The sequence below is a fragment of the Taurulus bubalis genome (genome assembly GCF_910589615.1).
Source record: "Taurulus bubalis genome assembly, chromosome: 20".
In the NCBI taxonomy this organism is placed as follows: domain Eukaryota; kingdom Metazoa; phylum Chordata; class Actinopteri; order Perciformes; family Cottidae; genus Taurulus; species Taurulus bubalis.
The window spans coordinates 13,133,645-13,153,101 of record NC_136608.1 but is presented as its reverse complement, the minus strand read 5'-3'; the positions used below and the strand labels follow the sequence as shown (position 1 = coordinate 13,153,101).

General features: G+C 41.2%; 2 protein-coding genes across 2 annotated transcripts; both read right to left on the bottom strand.

Annotated features, from left to right (window-relative positions):
* Positions 1-9,727: 9,727 nt before the first annotated feature.
* On the bottom strand, positions 9,728-11,975 carry myf5 (myogenic factor 5; the record flags this gene model as incomplete). The annotated part of the gene is given in 4 exon segments (XM_079235788.1): positions 9,728-10,192; positions 10,337-10,409; positions 11,368-11,892; positions 11,895-11,975. Coding segments are annotated over 4 exon segments (876 nt in total). The 3' UTR covers positions 9,728-9,995.
* A 4,562-nt stretch (positions 11,976-16,537) lies between these two features.
* myf6 (myogenic factor 6) lies at positions 16,538-18,102 on the bottom strand. Its single transcript, XM_079236198.1, has 3 exons — positions 17,550-18,102; positions 17,009-17,102; positions 16,538-16,921 (listed from the first exon to the last, which is right to left on the bottom strand). The coding sequence occupies exons 1-3, from the start codon at positions 18,069-18,071 to the stop codon at positions 16,812-16,814; spliced, it is 726 nt and encodes a 241-aa protein (XP_079092324.1). The 5' UTR covers positions 18,072-18,102; the 3' UTR covers positions 16,538-16,811.
* Between the last annotated feature and the right edge of the window lie 1,355 nt (positions 18,103-19,457).

Genomic DNA, 19,457 nt, shown 5'->3' with positions numbered 1-19,457 from the left:
CCCCCTGTGGACTAAAGCGTTAATGTTTCCGATTACTAGATTCCCCTTTTAGAAAACCTCTCAACCTGCGTTTTGTAAATCGTTTTGTCTAAATAACTATGAGCCGGTATTCTAGCTGATGCTCTGGTTTCCTTATGTAGGTTATACAGTGACATCCACATTACATTGAAACTGTTTCATAATTAGTTAAAGGTAGGTTCTGATCACTTTTGTTGTATTCATTTTGGAAAATGTGATTGTAGGATGAATACTCAACAGTTAAGAGAATGTGATGCCACTCACACATGAAGGTGGAGACTGCTCTGTCCAGGAACACCAGTTTTTTTTTTGTTTTTTTTTGCTGTTTGCCACGAAGTTACAGCATAGAAATCCCTGTAAATCTACAATAAAACAAAATGTGCTGTGAGTTTTTTAGGTTGCTGGCAGGTTGATAAAAACACACATTTGGACAGAGCCAGGCTAGCTGTTTCCCTTCGCTTCCAGTCATTATGCTAAGCTAAGCTAACTGTCCCATGGCTCTAGCTTTATATAGGTACTCCTCTCCATTATGATGAACTCTTTAGTGCGCGTAACAACAGGTTCTTAGCTGCCTCTTGCGGCTTCCTGCTTTATTTTGGTTCAGAGTCACAGTGTGGACTCAAGATGAGCGCAGGGTTTTTATATCTGAATGCTATTTTAGGAGGAGATAGTGGGTGCTTTTTTTTTAAATCATTTTCCTCATGAGCATGTGCACAGCCTCGGACTTAGACCTCCCAGCTGTCCCAGTTCCAAGGTTACCGGACTTTTTCTCTCAGAAAATCCTGTAGGCGGAATTATTTGCATATATTAAATCTCCTAAGGAAGCTTACTTTTTTATAATCTAATTGTTTTTTTCATTGTTTTTTTTATAAACTGTGGTGTGAAACAGTAGAACAGAAGATGAACAGAAGAGGAAAGTAGATGGAGATGGAAGAAGGTTCAACTTTTGAGTTTACTCTGCCGTGCTCTCTGCTTTGCCTTGGGAATCGTGTTTAATGTCTCGTGCACGTGCACTTTTTGCAAACTTAGCAGTCGGCATCCTCTGTGCAAACTTTACTGCTTCATGCAATCTTTCGTTGTAAAGGCTACAAATAATTCAAGCATAAACCGATTGCATCTGTGGCTCATGCTCTGCAGGTTGGTGGACCAGCAGATACATGCTTCTGCTTCAGACAATATTATTGCAGTCCAAATTTAGAACAAAGCTCTGCACTGCCAGTCAAAAATAGCCAAACTTAAAAGCAAGAAGAAACGTTTCCGACACTAATCACACCATTAAGCTAAATCACGCTCGATTCCGCCCAGGCTTCTCAAATTATTTAAGCTTTCCCCCGACGTACTGGAGGCGGGCATGCGTCCAAGATCTCAGAGTCACTGCCCGCTTGATGCTAAGTCCCCCAGGCGTATCTCTTGTCTTGCACTTGGCACGGCGCAGCTTGGGGAAGGTATTTGGGAGCTTGTAACAGTGTGTTTCGGTGGAGCTACAGACAGAGAACGGAGCAGGGATCATGTTTTATCAATGCCGGCTTGCTGAATGCAGAGATTTGCTCTGGCGGACCAAGAGGCCCAGAGGACCAAGCGGACGAGAAGGCAACATAAGCCACCGGTTTGCCTCCGTCTCTGTCTCCTGAACGCTGCCTACGTGACACAACTAGACTTTAATCTCCTGATCAATAATTAGAAGATGAAAAATACATGTAAGAAACATCTTCTGCTGAGAATCATGAACTTTAAATGGAGGTATTTGAGGTATTTACTGATGAATTTGTGAAAGAAATGTGTGGGGCGTTGTGTGTCCCAGGGTTTGTTCTTCAGCAATTTATGGCGAGGTATGCCAGCATGACTTCCCTTTTAATTGTAGCAAAACAATGCAGGGTCTCCGTTGCATCAGAGCTCTCTCTGTCTGTGTAACTTTAGCTCTACGCCACAGTAGCCGACATTGTCTCTGCAAAACACAAGACACACATGCTCCGACGAACTCCTCTTAATTAGCATATAAATGAGGAAAAACAACACAACTTTAGCTCTACAACGCAGTGTCAGACATGAATGCACTGTTTTAAAGTACCTTTATGTCGTAAAAGGATACTTAAAACTGAGCGAGGAACATTATTAACTTCCCGGGGAAAAGTGCGTCTCTGCAAACAATCTAATTAGCAGATAGATAATGAAAATATATAAAACTTCAGCAGCTGCAAAGCGTAAAAATATCAACACAAATGTGCTAAAGTTGTTTAAAATAACATATCACATTTATAGCAAAAGGAATTTAAAGGAAAGTAAAGCTACCGTAAGTGCTGCACATAAAGTTCTTAAAATAAATGGCTTGATATTCATCCTGTTGAACACAATCTACCCTTACATTAAAAAGAAGCTGTTTTTTTAATGAGGGAATATTTTGCCGGCTTCCTTTGGTGCGAGGACATTTGGGAAGCATGGTGGCTTAGAAGGAGCGAGAGTTGCAGTGATTGAAGCTTTGATCAAAAGTGATCCGGCCAAACAGAATTATCTTGATAAGACTCAGGTATGAACCGTTCTGTAAAGCACCGCTCTCAGCTGGTCTCTCTTCTTTCACGGCCTGCAGGTTGTTCCAAAAGAAGCAGAAGTGAAGGAAAAGTGGATCTCAAAGACCATCTGTTTGCGCTGAGGATTCCAAAGGAAGCTCTTCCGTCGCGGAGGAAACCAACAAGTAGAAAACTCTTTTACTTACTCTCTCCCTTCCAGTGCACCACCGATTACTGAGCAAAAAACAAAGAGAGCCGTTCGTCCGGAAACCGGCGCTCTGAAAAAGAAGCACGAGGGAGGGCGGCTCTGAAAGTCGTCCATTTTAACTCCGTATTCCCTTTTTATGAGTTGTACTCCCCGGTTGTGAGTCTCCTTCTCTTGTGTTTGTTGTGTTTGTTTTACAGTCGTCATCTTTTTCGATCGCTTACCGAAGATCCATCACACCGTGGCACCTTTGCCATCTGTACAGTGGTGTTTCTATTGACTCTTCAACTGGTGCTCGTGTCTCTGTATGAATGACCATCGGTTTCTTTCTTCTTTCTGTGTGTCAAACTTGTCCTGTTTTGGATAACCGTGAACTCTTTTTTACCTTCTATATTGTAGCAGGAACGATTTTTGTATCTTGTAGGTTTAGCAATAACACACAATCTTCTGCTTTCACACCTCACCACTAATTTCACGATCGGATACGTGCGTATATACAGAGTCTATGGGCGCACATGTAAATCGTTGTAAAGCAAAATGGGTCTCTTGTACTGTAAGGCGGCTTCTGTGTCCAAAATCTATCCTCTGTGCCATTTAAAGAGATTATTAATTTAAAACGTGGCATGGATTATAAATGTGCAATAACTGCGATTTTGTAAGCTTCTCCCGAGTGAGATTTGTCGAGAAAATATATCTTACCATGAGATTTTATCGAGGTTCAATTCAACCCTCGGAAATGTCGTCCTGTTTTCCGACAGACAAACAGAATGTCACCAGTTTTCATTCGCGAGTAGGGAGTTAAATCAAAATATACTAGAATTATTTTTCAGACATGCCTATATTATAGTTTATGAGATCAGAGATTTAATTAAACATAAAGTTTTATTGTTCCTTTTTAAGCATCATGTATTCTGAGACAGATTATTATTTAAAAATCTATTCCTTGTATAACAGCTGAACATGAGCACATAGTTTATGTCGACCTGCGTTTCTGTTCTGACAATCACTTTTCCTCCGTACCTGAAAGGGAAATCTGTTTTTAAACTTAGAGTTAGAGCGGTCATTTCTGTCGTCTGCAACTTTGGTGCTAAGCGCTCCTTGTTGTGTGTGTTTTATTTTGTTGTTGTTTGTTTTGCACGACACTTCCCAGTCGTCAAGTTGTTTCTGTCTTATACCGTCTTGGGTTTTCTGTCCCTTTTTTTTGTCTTCTGCAGGCGGCGCTCTTCTCTTGGTCTCTTTTGTTTTCAACCATGCAGGCTTTACCTCTTTTTCTTCTTCTATTTACCATAAACCAATCCAAAACATGAAACGCATCACTTCCCGTGTGCAAGACGGATTTTTATTTTCTTGCTGTCTGTTTCAAACAGCGACTGAACAGCTGTCAGGAAGTTGCATTTTTCATGAAAATGTTGCTGCTTATTGACAGAAAAAAATGTCTGATCTACATCTAATTGCACAAGTCGAGCAGAGCAAAATCCTTCTTCATGCGTAATATGTTCCACGCTGCCAGATATTGCCATTCCCTCCACCGCCTGTTAGCACCAAGGTCACTCGTAGAGGTCACCTCTGGGCTCAGGTTTTACCGGACATTCACTCATTCACTCATTCACTCAACACAACAGATCCCTTTTTGTATCTTCAAATCACAGGTACTCTTTCTTAATTGACTTAAATTTTTGAAGCTGATGGTCCTGTACTTACCGTAAAGATAAAAAAAAGACAACAAACTGTTGATATGCAATTGTTATACATACTATATTTGTATAAATAAATCTATGTGCTTGTGTACAGTGAATGCCTTGTGGACCCTTCCTTCGTATCGCTACATCTTTATGGTGTCGTTATCATGAGTTTTATGTGTCAGTGTGACACAGAGACTATTGATTTATCACCTGCTGAATAACGGAGAAAAAGTAGATACAAAAAAAATACATATGATTTAGGGTCTTAGCTGCAGCCGAAGAGATAACAATGATTTATTGTTGAAATGTTTTGGTGGGAACATAGAGTGCAGTACATTGTGGCAGTGTGCAACGTGGGAGGAAGAATGAATCTTCTGAATCACGCACATCATACAGACAAACACGTGTTAATCATACTGTACGTGGTGGTGCTTTTGGCTCAGACTCCAGTGTCTAGTTTCTTGTTCGTATTGCCTAACAGTAGTCACATTTAAGATATAATGAGTCTTAAAAGAATGGAATCTGGCCATAAAAATGCATGTCATGTTTTTAATTTTCAAATTAATCAATATTTAAAATCTCTTCTCCGAGGGACGACGGAATTTCCCGTCCCTCCGGCGCCTCTACTGAATAATAACCCTGTAACAAAGTTACTAGTTTTACAGTTGAAATCATGATGTGTTTATTTCTATAGCGTGTCACTTGCTGCAAAGGGTGAGCTGATTAAACCTCCAGCACTGAAATGTCTTTTTTTCCCTGCAACAGAAAGTCAATGGCCTTTTGTTGGCTCAGTACAAAGAGCAGACACTGAACCTATTAAAGAGACGCGAGTAAATGGGAGGTATTAAACTCAGACGGTGACAGCAGAAGCACAAAGTGGTTTCTTCAACGGCAACCTGTTGCACACGGTGGGAAATCCATTTTTTCCACCAGAAAACCACGTAAAGCCCAACGTGACAAAAATCAAGAGTGCAGATGATATAAATGCAGACGTGAAAAATCCCTCACCCCTGTCCATGGCGTTTAATCAGGAGCAAAGAGCCTGAATGCAACACCACCCAGATGAAAATGAAGAGAATCACATGTGATGAAAAGCAAACCCTCAGTAAGTAACACACTCTCTAAAGTATTAATGGCGTGAAAATAGTTTAAATCGGCTTATTAATCTCCTCTGTATTCTTCCATCTACGCCTCCGGTAGCGCTGAGGAAACTGTTTCTCACGCCTCGATGACGTCGTTGCCATGACTTCAATATGGAGAAACAGAGCCAGCTGATCAGCTGTGAGCCAGACGGCTCCATCAAAGGGAAGAGACGCACAGAAGATGGAGGCAGATTTATTTTCCTTTGTGACGAAATAGTTGTATTATATTTTAATAGATTTATAAATACATTTCATGGGTTTCATTCCCATAGGGACACAATTATTTTTCAGGGAAAAATATACGCTTTAATAGAGGAATGAGCCCTAAAACCAGGAAATGAGTTCCTGGTTCCGGTTCCTTCATCTGGAAAAAAAGTGTATTTTTAAATTGTTTTTTGGTTAGATGCAATAAAGTCTGGGATTAACACAGGCTGAAGACATTTTAACGTTTTGTTTTACGACACAAAATACGCTAGTACATACACCTCTCGGGAATTTTAACGTTTTTATGTGTCTTTATAAAGGTCTGTTGACTAACAAGAGTCTAAATGAGACTACAAAAAGTAGTCTTCCTTTAGCGTAGTAGTGATGACCTGAAGTGACCCTGGAGTAGTTCGGTTAAAACCCAACAATAGCTTTTTAATCTGTCATCCCTGCAATATTAATAGAGTTCATCCAAAAAAAAGAGCAATACCTCTGAGAACAAAAAAAGAGAAAAACGGAATAAAAACTAGAAAAGAGTCAAAAAAAAAGGCAAGAAAATATTCTCAAAAGGTAAGAAATTCTTTTTACCTATAAATGTGTTTACAATGCAAGAATTAATTTCCACATTGTAGCCCAATTTATAAGAATGGACGCTGTTTCAGGGTTAACGCAACTTTAGCTGCGTTTAAAAAAAGAAAGAAAATGTTTTAATGTGAACACAATCATTTGAATTCCAAAGGAAAATATGATTTAAACATAGACTTCTCAGAAATGTCAGAACTGGGAAAGATGTCCTCATCTCAAACATTTCACATCTCCTCACCAGCAGCGGAGATGTCCGTTGAGCAACACACTTGACCTTTGACCTTTTCCTGCAGAAGCACCTTCCTGCACTTTAACCCCGTTGGCCGAGTGCACCGCAGGACGCTAAGGAGCAGCGTAAAGTCTACACATAAACTTTGTCAGTGAAAGAAAAAACCCTTAAAGCTGCAGTACCTCCAACATGTGAGCTTCAATGCTTGAAACAGAACGTGTGCTTGACAGTTCAGACGTGCATCAAACATTAAATCATCTGCTTTTCTGTCCTTGCAGGTCTTTTCTCCAACAGCTGCATGTGCAACATCACAGACTTTGCTAGAGGGCAGATTCAAGTCTCCAAAGAGCCCAGTTCAACATTCCTTATAAGATGACTATTCCCCTTAAATTCCTACAAGAATCATGATGTTAGGAGTATAATATAGAAACTATGTATAGTTCCATGGGGTTTTAACCTGAACTTTAGTATATCGATGATGATTAAATGAAAACACATAGGGCAAAAATGTAATGTGTTGATGTAGGAACTAGAAGAAACACCTCTCCCTTGTGGTCCCACTGAGTACTGCAGCAATGACTGTGCTAGTATGTGAGTATGTCATGAGTCAAGTTATTAATAATATCCATTCTCTGTGGACACGTGATGAAAATCAGATCAAAAATCACTCCCATTTCCTCTGATTTCATGCTCGGCCTCCACGTGTAACCTCCCAGTACGCTCTCGTGTTGACACTCAAGAACATGCCGGACTATATGTGAGGGAGCCGTTCATGAAGTGCAGCCATGGAAAATGACATTAGTGACATTTGGAGCGTCGAACGCAGCCGTGCTGGTTGGTTGGTGAAACACAAGCCGCTGCTGGAATGTCCACAATGTTTCAGAGACTCAGAGCTGCTGCTGCTCGTGTTTTACTCTCCAGAAGGAGAAGAAGTACATGTAGGTCTGTGTTTCTGGGTGGAAAGGACTCAGAGCTCTATTGTCTCATGAGTCTCACCGGCTGACTTGTTTCCAAATCAAACTCCATTAACACGTTGAATATTTGCATTTGTGGAAAGTAACCAAGTACATCAAAAACATTTTGAGGTACTTGTGCTTAAAATAGTACACGTATTTCCATGTTATGCTACTGTATACTATTGAATTGAATTAAAGAGACAGATATTATACTTTTTACTCAACTAAATCTCATTGAAATTAAAAAGACGGCACTTTAAACCCATTTATTTAAATCAGTTTTTAACCTGTGATACTAGTTTATTTCATTTATTTTTTCTTGTTTTATTGCTGCCTCTATTGTTTGTCTTTACCATGTAAAGTGCCTTGAGTACCTTTTAAAGCGCTATACAAATCAAAAGTATTATTATTGACAGCTTTTGCTTTATTTACATAAAACATACATAACACTTGTCCATAAAAAGAAATGTGAGCTCTATGAATATGATGCACAGTTATAGATTACACCAGTAAAAGACTACAACAGTATATACAATTGTTAAAATGTTCTTCAACTTCAAGATACTACTTTCACATTAACGCATTGACAATAATAATTGAATAAAAAATGGTATAGTGGGCCATTTTAATGCATTTTGAGTCATTTTTTAATACTCAAAGTGCATTTTGCGAACAATACTTTTACCTTTTCAACACAGGACGTTAACTTGTAATTTTTTTGAGTATTTTAATATTGCTACTTCTCTGAATACTTCTCCCAACTACGTGTACTTTACTTTAGTGCATTTTATACTTTATCCTTCTACTTCACTACATTTCAGAGGGAATTATTGTACTTACATTCAGCAGAGAGAATTTCTCCACTTTTGCTTCTGATTGTACATAGTTAGTATTTCTACTTTGTGGTACTGCAACTTTTACATAAGGATGTGAAAACGTCTTCCACTGCTGACCAGGAATAGAAACATCTTTAGTTCTCCTATCATCAGCATTTTGAAACAATACCAAGGAACATAATGCTCAAGACCAGAGCAAAATGATGATCCACTGAGTTAGAAAAATAATCATATAAGAGAAGAACAGGGAGATATTTTATACTTATTTGTAAATGAACAAAGAGCGCATTAGAGCCAGTAGAAGAAGAAAGAAATCTGGATTTATGGAGTAGAATGTAACCATGAACAATATGAGGAAATAAGGACATTTTGATTCAACAAATGTATACATAATCTTTTTTTAAATGCAGCTTGGTCGGAGGCATGACGCAGTATGACACACATGTATCCCCTTCCTCTCTCTAAAGTACAATTAGAGGCCATTTGTTCTCAGCTCTGGTGTCGATGGTGTAATCAAGGGTGTTGATGATGACTCACATGTGGAAGGAAAGAACAAACAGGTACACACAGCGCTGCCTCCCAACTGAACAAAGTACAAAGAGACCCTAAAAGGGATCAAAGACGGACAAAATGTGCATTTTAAATTCCCAAACTCTGCGTTCATTTAATTTGTTGTTAACAGGTTTGTCTGTTTTTGATTAAATCCTTGCTTAAATGCAAAAAATCATATTGGAATAGGATCAATTGCCTTTTTACTCAGCTGCATGACTCATACGCAGTAGGCATGGGTGGTTACAGCAGCGTCAAATGATTAATGGCATCCGCTGACCTCTATCAGTTCCTAATGTGATCACCACACCTTGTTAGCTGGAGACCGTCTACACCGTCACATGATCAATAACTTGGCCTTCTAATTAGATAAAAAAGCGCCTTTTCTGGACTCATATTCATCATCATGTAAACGCACAAGAAGCTGCAATCTGAAAATAATAATTTAGCCGTATTAAAGCAGGTGATGATGCATCTTTACACAGTTTCAAACCCACTAAACAATGACTAATTAGTGTTATAATGATGGAAACAGCACTGGCATTTAGATAATGTGTTTCATTTCTTCAAAAATAAATGGTGTAAAAATGCTGCAATAGTGTGACAGTCATTAGTTTTTGCTGTTGCTGACAGTGTCTTCACAATTATTAGGAGTAAGAACTCCTGGGACTATATTTCTTCACTATTTTATCTTATTACCCCTCCTGCGTTAATGTGATGATAAATATGTGAGCACAAAGGAGTGGAAGAAAAAACAAAAAGCTCAAACGTTTATACAAAACAGTGAAAGATTTAATGTTCATGACAGCATGGAAAGAAAGAAAGAAAGAAAGAAAGAAAACTGCTTTAAATACCACTTCATGTTGGAATAATGCAACATTAACTGTCATAATTAAATATGTCTCATTGGGTATAATAGCACGTATAGAATAAATGGCCATTTACATTATTTACAATCTCATGTACAATATAAAAGCTGCTTGGTCCTCAGATACGGCCGAGTCTCACACGGCAAATCTCGTTGCAAATGCAGCTGGTCGTTTGGCGAAAGCGAGGGGCGCAATATGTCCGCGTCAAAGTTTCTTTCACAGGACGTGGTAGACGGGCCGGGACCCGGGGCTCTCCGGCGTGCAGGGCTGCGAGTCGGAGCTGCCGGGGGTGAAGGTGGCCGCGTCTCTCGTGGCCGGCGGGCCGGAGCTGGTCTCCACCGAGGACAGCCGGTCCACGATGCTGGAGAGGCACTCCAGACTGGAGGCTCCCACCACCTTATCGCCTGAGCAATCTGACAGGAAGACAGAGGACATATGTTTTTCCAAAAGCACCCGCAAAACTAAACAAAAAACATGTTTGATCATATAAGATAGGATACATTTTCAAGCTCAGTTATCAGGTTGTTTTTTTTCAGGCTGCTGTCAAAAGGTCTTACCGTTCCTCGCATACGAATAACTGTTGCTGTAGTTTGCATTCAGATGTTGCCACAGTGGACTGTTGCTGTCGACCTGCAAGGAAATTAGAAGTTCAATTTACCCTTGAATTCTTGCAAACAGACATGTGTTATGGTTGCATACATATAAATATATATATATGGGATAGGAAGAAGCAGGAAAAGTGCAAAAACAAGCGATGCCCTTCACGATATTTTTGGACAGGCTAATAAATCCTGAATTCCAAAGTTATGGGCTTCTTTTATTTCACTTCCACCTTAAAGTCAAAGTGGCAGTGTGCGCTCCCTTCCCCGGCCGAGGCTCTGAGAGCGTGCCGAATCGATTGTATCAGTGGAAGCAACACCAGTTTGTGCAAGATGACACTTTCTCCTAGTAAATCTGCAGAAAATCCTGGCAGCGGTGCAGAACATGCAGTCAGGATGGAATGCAGAAAAGCGCCCGCTTTTTTTCCCTGCCAGACTTCAGTAAGGTGGATTTAGCTCGGTTTATTAGGGCTATAAAGTGTCCGGTGGTGGGAAAGCCATTACTCCATCACCGCGAGATAAGTTCTTTTGTATTCGCTGCATACACCGTCACCTTCACACTGTTGTTGAGAAAAACTAATTCAGCCTGACCTTTAATAACAATCATCACATACACACAGATACTTGTAGGACTACATAATAGATTCTAGAGCAGAGTATGACATGCATGGAGAGGCATTGTAATTGAGGTCATTGGGGCAAAACAAGCCTCTTTGATTAATAGGTTTCTCGATTGGAAATCTAGGCTCTATTTTGAAATGAACTACTCTACATGCTAATGAGAAATGACACCAGGGCTCAAATGCAAGACTCTGAAGATACTTCATTGAACAACAAAGGCCCTTTCAGGCAAAGTTCCTGCAAGATGAAGTTGTCCTGCATGTATTATTTCCCTGCCTGACTTTTTTGGGGTGTTTTAGAGCCGCAGCAATCTGCGCACAGCCAGATGTTTGCACGAGGAGGCTGAACATGTGGATCAGAGGTCTTACCATGCCGTCAGAGCAGCTGGACAGCGGGCTCCCGGGCTCCGAGCTGCTCCCTCCAGGCAGGCCGTAGTAGTTTTCCACCTGCTCTCGGAGCAGGTCCTGCAGGCTCTCGATGTAGTGGATGGCGTTGCGCAGGATCTCCACCTTGGGCAGACGCTGGCTGGGGTTGGCCGAGGTGCAGCGCCTCAGAGCCTCGAACGCGTGGTTGACCTTCTTCAGCCGCCGGCGCTCGCGCATGGTGGCGGCCCGTCTGCGGTCCACAAAGTTGGACTTGCGCTTGCAGGCCTTGCAGGCCCACTGGAGGCAGTGTCCCGGCTGGTGGGGGGCCCCGGGGAGCCTCACGTGCTCGTCCTCCTCGGAGCCGTCGAGCTCCGCGCCGGGGCCAAACTCCAGGCTGTCGGGAGAGGACGCACAAGCGTCGTAGTAGACCTGCGACGGGGAGAAGATGTCCATGTTTGCCGAGGGAAAGAAGTCTGAACGGATGGAGAGATGGGCGCGAGGGAGGAAAGAAGGAGCGGGGTGAGAGAGAGAGGAGACCTCTGAGTGATATGAGGGGTCTGTTGCCCCAGGCCCCCCTTATATGCCCCCAGGCCAGAGCCCAGGGCCCACATTGGCCAGATCTAATTACCATGGCCCATTGGCCCAGCCAGAAGACAGGCTGGGGTTAGCTCAGCTCCCTCCCTGCCCCATCCCCAATCACCCCCCAGTACCCTGCAGAGTTTCCCACATCTGCACTTACTGGTGTTTTCCCACTCATCACCACTCTCTCCTTCCAGCGGCTCTTCTACGGCACGGCCACGGTGAATACAATGCTCGGGCGAACATTTTTGCAGCCTTAATCACCGCACGGGCAAAGCGTTTCGGTTTTCTTTCGCTCGATTCATCCGCAGCCGGGTCTCCAAATGGAAGTCACATTTCCCCGCGAAGACGCTTTATTTAAAAAAAACTCTCTGTTTCGTTTTAGTCAAACTGTGCGGAAAAGGAGGGTGACCACTTGTAGGAGCATGCGGGCCAATTTTTTACGGCGCAGACAACAGCGTTGCAGATGCAGCCCAGCTGCAAGGCAAGGTGTAACATTTCAAGCCCTGTGAATTCACGTTGCAGTGGTAAGCCCCCCTCTCAAAACACCCCGAGCTCATCACCGAAAGGTGCTGCGAATGAGGCGATCCTCCCTGTTTTACCTCATTAAAAACGGCAATTACACAATTGACACCACTGCTCAACTCCCTGCCATTTTGCTCCCTTGGACCAAATTTTAACCATTAAAAGTTATTGACACAAGTCAAGCACTTCAATTTCAGCACACAACAGATGGCTATCACAGTGCAGCGCTGCTCTAAGCAATGAGGAATGCAAAGATGTTTTATTTCATTTGTGTGGGGTTTTAATAGAAGTGAACATAATGGATATTACATATATATTATAATAACTGAATATTTTACATTTACATAAATAAATAAAAAAGTTATGTTTTGTGTCAAGCTGCTGACATCTGTTTCTGGAGAATAAAGATGACGACACTGGAGTGAAGTTTAATTGTCTCTCTATTTGCAGAATTGGAGAGGGGGGGGGGGGGCTTTTAGCTTTTAGCAGCTCGACCCTGAACCAGCCGACTTGTTTAGGTAATTATGTTGTTGACAGCTTACAAGGATACAATGCGGATATTTCTCACAATGTGTCAAAACGTTTGGCGATCCCCCTTCTCTGGGAACTGCGCGCACCTAAGAAAACAGCGCGCTACCTGCTGCCCCCGAATGGCCGTCGGAGTTTGGATTGGGCCACAGCTGAGGAAGGCATCGGCTCGCCGGCCGCTTGTAGCCGCCGAGAAGATCAAAGGCGGCGCTCGAGGGGCTGAGAACAACGTTGCCAATGAGAAAACCTGCTATCAACCCGGAGAGCGGATCGAGGCCGGAGTTAGATTGGCGCAGCACATGGTGCGACTTGCGGGGGAACTTCTATTGGCGCATGCGCAGCGCGCGGGCCCCGCAGGATCTGGTCCCTAGGGAACTCTCTTGAGTTTGCTTTCTTGTTGTTCTCAAGGGTCAGAGACAGAGTTAAGTGAAGGGCAGGAGGTGATCTTTTATGTCCATCTCCCTCACGTCTGAAAACCTTATTTCTTCTAAAGTGCCTCGCGCGTTGACTTAATATGCCGCTTGTCCCCATACCGAGAGGCAATTTGTCACTTACATTTATGTAAATAAAGCTTCTAAAGCACCTCAAAGTTATTCACGTTTAAATCATTATTTACTGTCAAAATACTGGGTGGAATTAGAGTTTTAAGATAAGATGTGTTCATCTCAAGGGGAAATTATTGTGAAGATGTTCTCTGGCACTATAACTTTATTAAGAATACATATTAATTCAGAATCAGAAACTGTTTATTGCCAAGTTTGCACAGCCAATGAAGTTGCTAGGTGATTGGTGCATTATAATAAAAAAATGTGCAATAGTGAAAGACATTGTTGAAAATAAAAATATGTAGATTTACAATATAATTTGAATTTCCTGAGACAATTTAGAGGGTTTTCAAAGGAAAATCATGAGAATAAATAAAGTTTAATACCAAAAAAGAGCTCAGTGTTTTTTGTTAAAGGCTCCCCACACATGAAGTACATTATTCTTTCCCCACAAGAATAACCAAAGTGAAACAAAAAAAACGTTTGAGTGGCAACAGCATTTGTTTGGCAGAGAGCAGAAAGAGGTGCACTGCCAACTCTGTAGCAGTGAATCCTTTTCCGAGCAGGATATTCAAGAAAAGTATGGATAAATCAGAGCGTTCAAGCCTCCAGGCTTATCCCCCCCTCCTATTACTCGCCTTTCATCAACTTTGACTTTTAAAACATTGCCTTCACAGCCAAATGACAATGATATGGTGTCATCAGTAACACCGAAATCCCTGTAAAGTTAGAAGAGAGAGTCAGAGAGCTGCTTCTTTGTGAGGTCTGCTGGAGCAGACATAAGAAAAACAGCTGGATATTGAGCTTTTACAGCGAGACCTGTCTTCTAATAGCACAAAATGCAGGGATATAAGCATATAAGCAGAGAAAAAATCTAATTTAAGACCCACTTTAAAACAAACTTCTTTTTTACGGGGACAAACTGTGATTTTCGATGTTAAATCTACAATTTAGGTAAAATGCAGTCATTAGCAAACAGACGTTAAATTAGCAGGTACCCATGGAGCTGCAGCTTGTAGTGAAGTGACACTGCTGTGAGTGGGCAGGAGCCCATTAAAAGCACATTACTGATAGAGGTATCACATTTCTGTCTGCTTTCTACAGAAAACTGGATATTTGGGAAAAGATATGAATCGTTCTGTTGAAAAGGGACACCAGAGGATTACGGCAAGCTCCTAATTCAGCTCAGTGATGGAGCACGCATTCATGTACTTTACTTTAGCACAAATGTGTAAAAATACTACACGACAAGTAAGTCCTGCATACAAAAAGGTACTCAAACATAGAAGTACTTTCAGTAAATTGTTCTTTAAGCTTGAAAAGTAAAAAGGACTTTGCAGTTGTGCAGAATGGCCCCAAATATAATTTATATTTTTGGATCATTATTAGTAATACTTCACCACTGACTACTATACAAATACTTTCAGCATTTACCTTTTATATGTAGCACAGTAACAGTAGCAAAACTTAGATTAGAAAACGTTATTTATCCATTAATGGGTAAAAAAAAGAAGAAGTAATACATGTGAAATTAAACCTAAAAAATTGGATTGGATTGTTGGAGTTGTTTTTTCTGTTTGGACCTGTACTTGTTTCTGTTTCTTTGTTTTGGTTTATAGATTAAAATGATTGTTTATTTGTATATATGATCAACATTAAGTTATTTAGGTTTTAGAAGGGGTGGGACTTCTTTTATTTAGTTTATTTAGAATGTTTTGAACATGTTTACTTCTCTTATATCTCAGGAACATGCACATATTTCATGTAATTTAAAAGTTTCACAGCTGCCGTCAAAAAAGTCCTTTAAAATCGTCCCGTGGAGCATCTTGGCATCTGGAACCGCTCACTCAACGCACTTTTTAGACACTAAAAACACAGAAAAAAGAGCTGACCTTCAAACTTAAGCATGGTTTGAACTCTCCCTGCTTGTTGGAAATAGCTTTGTTTTCCCCTCGTTGGATGCTACATTGATTCTAATAAACCTGACATGTGTGACACTTTGCACGGACACGCGTGTTGGTGTTGGTGTGTGTGTGTGTGTTGGTGTTAGTGAGTGTGTGTGTCTCCAGGCCTGAGAGATGAGACAGAGTCCCAAAGGTCAACCGGGGCTTTGTGTCGTCCACAGAGATCTGAGGGAGACCAGCACATCAACAAACGCCCGCCCCTCCCCTTTTCCCGTCAATACACGACAAACAAGACTCAATGGATTTCCATGCCGTTATGAGCCAAGTGATGATGCATTAAGACCTAATGGCTCAGATAACTACATTATCCCAGTGGGCTTTGGACTCGCACGCCTGCTGCCCAAGATCCATGTCCCCAACATGCGACGGAGAGGAGAGGCACGCTGTGTTTGGAGAGGACTCGAGTTACTGCTGTGGGATCAGTCCTGCTGGAACAAAGAGAAGCAGCCCGGCTGCAAACTATTCCAGGCTAGTTTAAACGTATGGACTTCTAATGGCCGTGAATACTGGGGGGGGGGGAACTGGTAGACCTTGAACTGATAGTGTGTTTTTTTTCTATTTTGGTGTAAAACACAGAGAAGCAGAGCAACTTCTTATTTAAAATAATAAATAAAAGCTTAAAGATACTCTGTGTGGTCTGATGCTTGAGTTGCCTCTGCTTATCAAATACAAATCAACCCTATAGAAGAATGGTCTCTTTTCCAGCGTGCACTTGAAGAAAGAGGAATATACTGATGGATATTATTGCAAACGTTTAAAGTGAAACGTCTCCCCAAGGTCTAAAGCGAAGTCCACCCCCTGCATTTTTTGGTAAGAAATGTGGGCAATGGGCCGAGGGATGAAACAACGCCCAACTCCGTGACAAAAGCCTCAACGCAGCGTCGACATGCGATACAGCTGCAGTAGCTGTAGAAAATAATGATCTGGTATGTGACTCTGAATTTGATAAATGTACGGTTTATCAAGAGCATAAATGAAACAAGATTTACATCCAGCTGTCCCTTCACCTCAGCTTAAAAAAAAGTTTAACTGTGCAGTTATTTTTTTATTTATCGTCTTGGTCAGTATGTACAAACATTTAAATACAATATCAGCTTTCATAAAAAAAGCTTGATGTTTCTTAATATAAAATAAATACAATCTAAACATCATTTTATTATAAAATATGTACAAATGTGTTGCTCCTGTGGTACAAATGAAGACTACATAACAAACAGAAGCCAGGATGGCTGAATATGATGGAAATAATTTAGAGATAAATAATGTCAATTCTAAATTTGAAAATGGCGGTCCAGTCGAGCGTGTTTCAGTCTTCTGAAACGCCCTCGCTGAAGTGGATTTTGTCGTCATTGGTGATGCTGTCCACGATGGAGGACAGACGCAGGAGGCTGGAGGCCCCGGAAGACTCACTGGCTCCTGAAAACAAAAAAAGGGACATTAACAATAGTTTAATTTCATGTATTTATTTACTGTTGTTTGTAAATGAAGTTTTGACAGATGTACCTTCTCTCTGGTGTATCATTGCTGCAGTGGAATGGTCGGCAGAGGTCGGCCAGGTCTCGGAGGACTTTTTCCAGTGATACTCATGACTGGCCACCTGGAACCACACACACACACACACATGTTATCCATGTATGCGTTTGGTCAGTTAATATTTAACCTCATGCATAAACATAAGAATGGTTTGGCAAATTGGCAAAAAAAACAAAACAGACATACAAACTCAAACATCATAGGTATATCCTAACAGGAACACATATAAAGTGACCCAACATTAACATCAGTGACTTACTGAATATTATACGGTTAGTGTCAACTGTAATAAAAGTCAATAAAAGTCAAAATAATGTAACTAATAGCACCACAGTCACCTTACAAGTACATGCAAAAATAGTATAAGGGTACAACGGATGTAATGTGGAATAAAAACACATCATTAAGTCATCATGACGTCATTATAAAGTCATCTGAATGCCACAGGCCCGCTGCCAGACTCCGACGAGATATCATGGGAATGCTGCGAGGATTGTGAACGCTATCTTACGCTGTGCTCTTTGAACTTGTGGGATGATCCGTTTTGCGGTTTCTCCTGCTCGTCCAGCGTCTGCAGCAGGTCCTGTAAGCCCTCGATGTAGCTGATGGCGCTGCGTAAAATCTCCACTTTGGGTAGCCTCTGGTTGGGGTTGGCCACGGTCTTCCGCTTCAGCACCTCGAAGGCCTCGTTGATCTTCTTCAGCCTCCTCCTCTCCCTGAGCGTGGCGGCCTTGCGTCTGTCCGTCGGCGCAGACTTCCTCTTGCAGACCTTACAGGCCCACATGAGGCACTGGCCGTCGCAGTGCGCCCGGAGACCCGGCGGCGCGAGGACGTGCTCCTCCTCCTCCCCGCTGCTCTCGCCCCCGGTCTCGGACGGAACGTTATCCTGGCCCGGGGACAGCGGGCTGTCGTTGCCGTTGTACAGAGGGGACACCCCGGACATGTCCAGGTGCTGTAGTGGTCCATGATCCCCTTCTTCCAAATAGCGCAAATCATTGAAAAGATAAGGGTTGGTCTCAAAAAGGTCCATCATATTGTGGCGCCCCTCTCTCTGTTTTGACAGTGTGACTCTGGCATTCAAACAGAGCAGCAGGGACACAAGTCACCAGGCTTATATATAGAATGTGAAACTCTACCCAACACTTTGGCTGCCACACTGCATCAAGCATCTTTTTTTTCTTCTTCCCCTTTCAATAGGTCTTTACAACCATACTGACTTTGTGCAGGGAATGCATATACATTAAGGTTTAAAGAAATGTCATCTCAGGTTTCATGACAGGTGCTTCAAATATCTGCATCCGGACAAAATGGCAGCGCAGGGCTGCCACTGAGAAAGTGAAAGACATAATAGTCTTGTTAAAAAGTCAACATATTCACATTTAATGTATAACATTCCTTAAGGGGTTTGTAACTAATGGCTTTATTAGTTTTTACATCAGTAATGTGCCACTTGAAAGAACAATTGCAATCAGATGTCGTCCTTCTACAGCAGTTTATTATCCTTACGTACATCAAGTTTGCTTTTATATATATATATATATATATATATATATATATATATATATATATATATATATACATATATATATATATATATATATATATATATATATATGCCTGTGCCTTATTTTATATATTTTCTTATACTATTAGCATTTATATTAATGTATTTTTGTATCCTTAACTCTAACACTAAGTGTATTGTAATGCCGTGTGTAAGGAGGACCTAGCAAAATAAGCTTAGAGTAACTGTCTGTTATCTGTGCACATGACAATAAAAATATCTTGAATCTATAAAATAACAATTCCATAGTTTTTAACCCCGAAATGTACTTATTTGTCAGGTAAATTCTGTAGATAAGTAACGTCACTTTCAACGTTTGTAATGCTACTTCTGTACTTAAGTAACAACACTTCCATAGTTTAAAAAAAAAGTTGACTTATTTGTAATGTTACTTCTGTACTTAAGTAACAACACTTACATAGTTTAAAAAAAAAAGTTGACTTATTAATTCCTTATGCAAGTAATGCCACAGTGACTTTTTTTTAAACCACATATCCGTACATAAGCAACGTCACTTCATATTCCACTCGCCATGTCAGATTATGGTTAAAATGTGTCAGTGTAGAGATTGTTTCCACTACCCCCAAGTGGCTAAAACAAATTGAACTCTTTGATTGTGTGACCCAAAAATGACAAGCATGTCATGCTGGATTATAGGCTGCAAAGGTTGAGCAGACTGCCCAACTTCTTAGTCCAGGTAAAAGCAAACAGTCACTGTGAGCCAAATATCATTCACATACAGGAGCCATGCAATCCCAAACACACTTCAGATGGGTTGTGCCTGTTTTTAGCTGGTGGGAATGGTATGGCCGATTGTAACATGCTGAAAATCCTAATATAAATAGATTGGAATGT

What these genes read in the sequence shown, in the direction of transcription:
- myf6 (XM_079236198.1), bottom strand. Translation starts at nt 18,071, where the DNA reads ATGATGGACCTTTTTGAGACCAACCCTTATCTTTTCAATGATTTGCGC. An exon ending in ACAAGTTCAAAGAGCACAGC is followed by an intron (nt 17,103 to 17,549) that starts GTAAGATAGCGT and finishes GTGTGGTTCCAG; the next exon opens with GTGGCCAGTCATGAGTATCA. An exon ending in AATGATACACCAGAGAGAAG is followed by an intron (nt 16,922 to 17,008) that starts GTACATCTGTCA and finishes TTTTGTTTTCAG; the next exon opens with GAGCCAGTGAGTCTTCCGGG.